This window comes from Alosa alosa, chromosome 5 (genome assembly GCF_017589495.1).
Source record: "Alosa alosa isolate M-15738 ecotype Scorff River chromosome 5, AALO_Geno_1.1, whole genome shotgun sequence".
NCBI lineage: Eukaryota > Metazoa > Chordata > Actinopteri > Clupeiformes > Clupeidae > Alosa > Alosa alosa.
The window spans coordinates 24140563-24147987 of NC_063193.1; the positions used below are offsets into that span (position 1 = coordinate 24140563).

The following is a 7425-nucleotide window of genomic DNA, read 5'->3' on the forward strand; positions in this document are numbered from 1 at the left end:
TGATTGGCTGGAATAGTTTTGTTATATGTTTACGGGAAAGGTTTGTTTGCTAGGTTGTATTTTAAAAATACTGCAAAATTATGCATGCAGCCTCTGATTAGAGCTGACACTGTTCCATTTTGACCCATTTTAGGCCAGAATCAGATGAATCCGACAAAGTGGCAAAATGTTGAACCTGGTCTGTCCAGTTTGTCCTGTGGGCAAAATACTGGCTCAAGATACAGTAATGTTTCAGATCCAGAACACTGAACAACAACAATCGGACTCTAGTTGAAACACATATTGTGAGTTACCATGTCAGAAAACCGTGTTTGCCTGGCTTAGGTGGGACTTGGTTTCTTTTAAACAGTATCCCTAATCAAACACCTTTTTGTGATATTTAAGTATAGTATACTCTTTTGATCCCTTGAGGGAAATTTGGTCTCTGCATTTATCCCAATCCGTGAATTAGTGAAACACACTCAGCACACAGTAAACACACAGTGAGGTGAAGCACACACTAATCCCGATGCAGTGAGTTGCCTGCTACAGCAGTGCTCGGGGGGCAGTGAGGGGTTAGGTGCCTTGCTTAAGGGCACTTCAGCCGTTCCTACTGGTTGGGGTTCGAACCGGCAACCCTCCAGTTACAAGTCCGAAGCCCTAACCAGTAGGCCATGGCTGCCCCCCAAAATATGGAATGCTTCACGAATTTGCGTGTCATAACAAACACAATCCTCCCATTTTCTGCTCCATTACCATTTACTTTCCTGTCTGGATTGATCAACAGGCTTCATCGACGGCGTCTTGGTCAAAACTTGTCAAAAGTTTAATTGTGCTCAAAGGCATCAAGCTAAACACACACACACACACACACACACAGCATCTCTCACACCTCCATACTTATTTAGGCTAATCCCAGTTACTTGCTCACCCATAGTCTACTCAATTGTCTATTTTTGGTGGCACTTTTGAACTGTTTTGAAATGTCTGATGTGTGGTAGCTTATTTATTCTCTATAGCTTTATTGGAGTTTTAGGCTGTTTTAGATTTTAAAAAGCTGATGCATGGAGGGGTTTGCACATGATTCCATGCTCCCTTGAAAAAGTAGGCTATTTTGAGTATTATCTAAAAGGCAGGAGGCTGCTGTATTACGTAGTTTATTATGCCAAGAATTGTCTAGTCAAGATTGCATAGAAAAGTTGAAAGCAATGATCACGTTCTAGTGGCGTGAAGAGTGAGACCAATCAAATGCTCAAAAATCCCTGTTATCCAATCAAAAGTTGGCATGTGAAAACGACCAATCACAGAACTATAAGGAATAATTGTTGTCAGAGAGGAGACCGAGCATGCATAAACTCACTGGACCGAACATTGGGGATCTTATAAGGTAGGGCACGCCAGTCGGTTTGTGTCCCAGTCTGAAACTCTGCTAACTTTTGTGAAAACCCCAATCTACACATCTAAATTGATCATGGAAAGCAAGCAAACTATTAACTTTGGAGCTGGACCTGCAAAACTACCACAATCTGTAAGTTTATTATTCAGTGAATGAATGAATCGGCTAGCCTAGTTAGTTGATGCACAGCAACACACAAGCTTACAAAATACAAAGTACTATTTTGATTAAGTGTCAAAGAGAGTTTAGGCCCACTATTCATGCAGATATTTTCTAATGCAAACCTGCTGCTTTTTGACATGTGAAACACCGGGATGGATGGATGTAGGCTATCTTGTGTCGATAGCAATATGTTATTTGTTACAGTGTGCTTCAATGAAAATTTAATTCGTGTTCGGTACAGCAAGAAACCCAATGCTCGACAGTAAATGTTTTGCTGAAATTGTGTTGTAGTCAGGTTACGCATTCAGGTCGAGGAAAGTAGCTTCTTCCGACATGTTGTAAATTGCATCATCCTTTGATTTTCTCAGAAATCTTATGTTGTAATGTTGCTGTCTGAACACAGGAGGTCGCAATTCCCAGTTTTCCATGGCCCAGTGCTTTTTGAATGCTTTCTCTGACTCCGCATAATTGGGGCGATATCTCCGTAATGATATTGTGATCCATATAACACGATTCGATTAAAATGTTGTAATTACTCTTCTCATAGAGTTCTGTTGCAAAGAGCACATGCAATGGAATTGCATTTTTACATTGCATTATTTTTTTTTATGAAGGTGTGCATGAGAGTTGAGGCTGAACTGAAGCTAAAGCTTTGATATAGGACTGAATGTGTGAATTATGCATAACCCACCACATCTGATCCATTTTGTAGGTTTTGCTTCAAGCTCAGAAAGAGTTAACAAACTACAATGGCATTGGCATCAGTGTCCTTGGTGAGTAAAGGGCTACATTATGAGGTCTGGTTTAGATTAATTGATATGGAAGCCATTAGTGCCGTTTAATTAGTGGTTTCATGCTTGGCCCACATTGTCTTCTCTTTTAGAGATGAGCCACAGGTCTGCAGATTTCACCAAGATCATCAACACCACTGAAAACCTGCTGAGGGAGCTTCTGTAAGTGGCCTCCACAGGGTTCTGCAGCTCTCTCCTCACAGTGCTCTCTGCAGCATAGTGTCCTCTAATCACAGTCCTCATGTCAATCACAGAAGGCGTATTTCTGTGCGGCGGAAATTGTTACAATGATCTGAGCTCTGCTAAAGGACTGAGGAGTGTAGTGGGGCATTTCTACGTACACAACAGAGGGATTGAGATGTTTGTTCAAATACTTAATTTACGCAGAAAGAGAAGAGATTTATTTTTTGTCAAATTGGAAACTGATGTGTGCCACATGCTCATTTCATCAGTCAAGGAATTCCTTTCCCTCTGTGTCCACAGCAAGATTCCAGACAACTACAAAGTCCTTTTTTTGCAAGGGGGCGGGTCTGGCCAGTTCAGTGCTGTCCCTCTTAACCTGATTGGTCTGAAGGAGGAGAGGCGGGCCGATTACATAGTGACAGGAACCTGGTCGGCCAAAGCTGCCAAAGAAGCTGAGAAATATGGCAAGGTCAACGTGGTGCACCCCAAGCTTGACTCTTACACCAGTAAGTATGTGCATGTATGTGAAAGAACAGCATATCTTCTTACTGTGACCCAGTTTGCATAGAAATAGAAAGACTAGCTTCAGAACAGAGAAGTGTTCCCTACTAACAAAATGGCAAGGTTGAATTAATTGTAACATAGTCAGTTTCCTGTATGGTCCAAAAGCCTGTATGGGGCTGTGGAATTTTGAAGTGTGTTTTGTATATATAAGTGTAATGTATGTGTGCATACAAACCTTTTCCATCATTCACAGTGTTCTCAGTGATGTAGATTGCGTAGGAGGAAGTTGTTATCCTGTCGTGTTGGTACATGTTTTAGAATGAACGTTTGTACTGACACATTATCCATTGTTATATATGACCTTGTTCCTTGCAGGGTGCGTGCGTACGTGCATACGAGTTCATTCTTGGCTCCTGTATATCACAGTTCCTTGTAGCGAATATCAGTTAGCTGTAACGTTGTATCAGTTTTTCCATGTGAAAGGAGATTTCTGTCAATGGCACTTTCAGTCTACAGTGTCTTCCTTTGCTTCCCCATCAGGAATTAAATGTATAAGACAAACGTATGGGTGCATTTTATCCTTTATGTATTTGCTGCTTTGAATAAATGCTACAATTCAAAACAGAAAAGCAGCTCTTGGGTTCGCTTCATTTAACAAAGCATGTGCTTGACGACTCAATTTCTTGTTCTGCCAGACATGCCTCAGTGTGTATGTGTGGAAGAGACAGTCTCCCCCCAGAGCTCAGTGCCCTCTTCACTGTTTCTCCAGAGGTCCCAGACAGCAGCAGCTGGGCGGTGGACCCCAACGCCTCCTACCTGTACTACTGCTGCAATGAGACGGTGCATGGCGTGGAGTTCAACTTCACCCCGGACCCCAAGGGGCCAGTGCTGGTCAGCGATATGTCCTCCAACTTCCTGTCCCGCCCCGTGGACGTGTCCAAGGTGAGAAGCATAGGATCTAACTGCACCTGATGGTTCAAAGGCCTCCTAGATTGGACAATTTAATTTATTGTTTGGGTGACTTGAAATGCTTTTTATAGCAAAGCAAAATAATGGAGGACATTTGCCTCCAACCAAATTTCCCATTCTTGTTTGTAAGGAACATAATGTTGATGTTTGTGATTAAAAAAAAACTTGCCTTTTTTTTAAGATTTGTTAATGACTTTGTTACTAATCATTATTCTTTTCCTCTTCATTGTTAACTATATTAATTTTTCAGATTTTCAGACATTTGTTGGCTGTTACCATACTGAATGTTTGGCTGAAGTGTGTGTATGTGTGTGTTTGTCCAGTTTGGGTTGATCTTTGCTGGTGCACAGAAGAATGTGGGGTGTGCAGGAGTTACGGTGGTGATCGTGCGTGAGGACCTTCTGGGAAAGGCTCTGAAGGAGTGTCCTATTGTCCTGGACTACCAGGTTCAGGCTGGCAACAGCTCTCTCTACAATACCCCACCCTGCTTCAGGTAGCCGTCTGCACCGATCAATCACAGCAAAAACAGTACCACAGAGAGCCATGAACTGACACAATATCCTCTAACCAATCATACTGATACATATTAAGTAATAATATAATAACACTATGGTATTGCTAATAAACTAGTTAGGTATTGCTACCCACTAGTCCCAAGAAATCAAAGCTTAAAACAAAGCTCAAAGCTCTAAACATCAATCACTTTTTTTAATTGAACACACACACAAAATCCTTACCAATCCATCTCCCTTATCTCAGTATCTACATTATGGGCCTGGTTCTGGAGTGGATCAAGAACAACGGTGGAACAGAAGCCATGGAACATCTCAACAAGCAGAAGTCCTCTCTCATCTATGATGTCATTAGTACCTCCAATGGCTTCTACTCGTAAGAGACACGATTATTACTTACACTCTGACGGTTCCTATCCTAACTGAATGTGATGCGAGTGGCTGTCAGTGACACAACTCAGTTTAATTGCTTTATTTTGAATTAGAATGTCTTTGCAATCTCCCTGTTTATGTTTTATGTCTCTTGCATTGAAATGAGATATTGAACATGACGTAAGAGAAGTGGATTCAGTATGGACAGAGAGCGATCAATGCTTTGCGATAGTAAGATGCTCACTTGCTGTCAGGACTTGTGTGCCATTATGTGTCCTTTCAGCCAGTAGTCATGGTTACAACCGAGCTTTCAACGTGTTTGGCTTCAGAATGCCCACACTGTTACCCTGGTTACTGCCTTACTGTTTTACTAGGTGCCCTGTGGATCCAGACTGTCGCAGTCGGATGAATGTGCCGTTCCGTGTGGGTAGCAGCCAGGGCGACGAAGCATTGGAGAAGAAGTTTCTGGATGGAGCTGCCAAGCTTGGCATGATCTCTCTTAAGGGACACAGGTACACCTACCATGGAAAACTGTGTGTGTTTTGCTGAAATAGCTGGAGCTCTGTGTTTGAGTTTTCTGTTTCAATGTTTTGCGTTTGTTATTAGTCTACTAATACTTTATTTTCCCTTCTCCTGTCATTATTTTGATTGCTCATTTTTTTTCTCCTTCTCTCTTTTCCTCTATCCCGCTCTCTATCAGGTCAGTTGGAGGCATTCGGGCATCCTTGTATAATGCTGTGACTGTGGAGGATGCACAGGCTCTTGCCAACTACATGACTCGCTTCCTACAGGAACACCAGTCAAGATAGTTACACATCACTGCCAACAGGATGTCTTGTTTACCAGTGGCCTATGCCAGTGACCAATCATTGACCAGATTGTTTACAGTTAGAACACTAACCTGAGATGTTACAAATGTCACAGTATGCTGTTAATACAACCTTATAATGCTTTGTAACATACACATTCTTAGGGAGTCCTGACGGGCTTTTCATTGTCAGGCTGCTATGGGAATTGTAGGAAATAGATACAGTTTGTGTCATGTTTGTGCCTTAATGTGTATATAGATACAACTTTTAATCTGTGTATGAAATATGATGCTGACATTCCATTAAAAGTCTAATTGTCAATTCAACATGTCCTGTAGTCTTCTCTGCAGGATCCTAAACAGTCTCAGGCATTAAAGGTGCTCTAAGCGATGCCACGCGTTTTTTAGGCTAAAACATTTTATGTCACTTACTGCAAACATCACCTAACCATCCGCTAGCTGCCTGCGTCCTGAATACACTGTAGAAAAATGTGGTCTCTGTGGTCTGCCAAGGCCCAAAAACGGCTCCAAAAACAACCTGGGCAAACCTAGCCCATAAAAACATAACAAACTGTTCCAGCAAATCCATACCTGTCAACACTCCCGTTTTTCCCGGGTTTCTCCCGTATTTCAAGGTCATCTCCCAGCACCCTCCCGTTTTGTTATTTCTCCCGGAAAACTCCCATAATTTGCATGGCCATCAAATTTCATTTTAAAATGATTGATGCATTAAGGTTGCCAGATTGTGTATGAAATACACCCTACACATACACGATCACTTAGTTTCAATTTCAATCGTTTTGTCATAGGCTAAAACCTGGCAACCCAAAACCCAAATAAGAAGCGGGTGCCAACTGCGCAGCCTGAGTCTCGTCGTAAGCAAGCGGGCTAGATGAATGGCCTACTCCAGAACTAGCTGTTGTGAAATTGTTGAATTTAATTGATTAACACATCACATAAACTGTTATTGAGTGTTGTTGATGCACTGAACTTGTTCCCTCGGAACCAAATCTGACAGCAAGCAGCTTTGGAGTTTTGGAAGTAGGCTAAGCATCGCTTAGAGCACATTTAATGTGGTATACCTGCCAGATAAGTTGAACACAGCTTAAGCCATATTTGTTGAAATAGGGCCATCTTGTGGGTTCTTTGTGCAACTGCAGCTGTAAAGGGGTTTGCAACTGCATAATAGACCTCTGAAGTTCGCCTACAAAAAATAACCAAAACTGCCATCTTTGCCCATATAAGGAGATCCGGTTGTTAATTGAAGCTAACTAGTAGGCCTACCTACTTATAGCGAGTTGCATTGCAAGTTAGCTCTGGGGTAACAAAAATGTAAGTGTGCCGCCTTCACTTACCGGAGATTAGGCCTACAGTATCCACTCGAAGGCAGAGGACAAAAGTGTGTTCAGGAAAACGTCTGCATTTCAGATTTTTTCATCCCCGCGAGAGTTTAACAGGTGCGATAATAATTATTAATTTAACGGGTGCGATAAAATGAATTTAAACAACACGAGGGGAATTACATGTCTTTTTGCCGAACACTGTCAAAAAAACGAGAACCCATACTGCCCTAAAACATGCTGGCTGGATATGAACATGCTGGCCCTATTAACCTACAACAAAACTAATGTTAAATTCTAAATTCCTTGAGAGGTTTTTCATTTATTCTATCCTATCATCCATCATTCGAATTATTCAAAATCCCATGTTCTTTTCCATAGACAGTAAAAGTTATTTTCCCATAGGAAA

At 41.7% G+C, this 7425-nt stretch overlaps 1 protein-coding gene across 1 annotated transcript; it reads left to right on the top strand.

Annotated features, from left to right (window-relative positions):
- The first annotated feature begins 1322 nt into the window (after positions 1–1322).
- On the top strand, positions 1323–5998 carry psat1 (phosphoserine aminotransferase 1). Its single transcript, XM_048243710.1, has 9 exons — positions 1323–1507; positions 2250–2310; positions 2421–2490; positions 2812–3017; positions 3785–3957; positions 4308–4477; positions 4744–4872; positions 5243–5380; positions 5569–5998. The coding sequence occupies exons 1-9, from the start codon at positions 1451–1453 to the stop codon at positions 5675–5677; spliced, it is 1113 nt and encodes a 370-aa protein (XP_048099667.1). The 5' UTR covers positions 1323–1450; the 3' UTR covers positions 5678–5998.
- The last annotated feature ends 1427 nt before the right edge of the window (positions 5999–7425 follow it).

Coding starts and splice junctions, on each gene's coding strand:
- psat1 (XM_048243710.1), top strand. CDS start 1,451: ATGGAAAGCAAGCAAACTATTAACTTTGGAGCTGGACCTGCAAAACTA. Junction 2,311..2,420: donor CATTGGCATCAGTGTCCTTG/GTGAGTAAAGGG, acceptor CTTCTCTTTTAG/AGATGAGCCACAGGTCTGCA. Junction 4,478..4,743: donor AATACCCCACCCTGCTTCAG/GTAGCCGTCTGC, acceptor CCCTTATCTCAG/TATCTACATTATGGGCCTGG.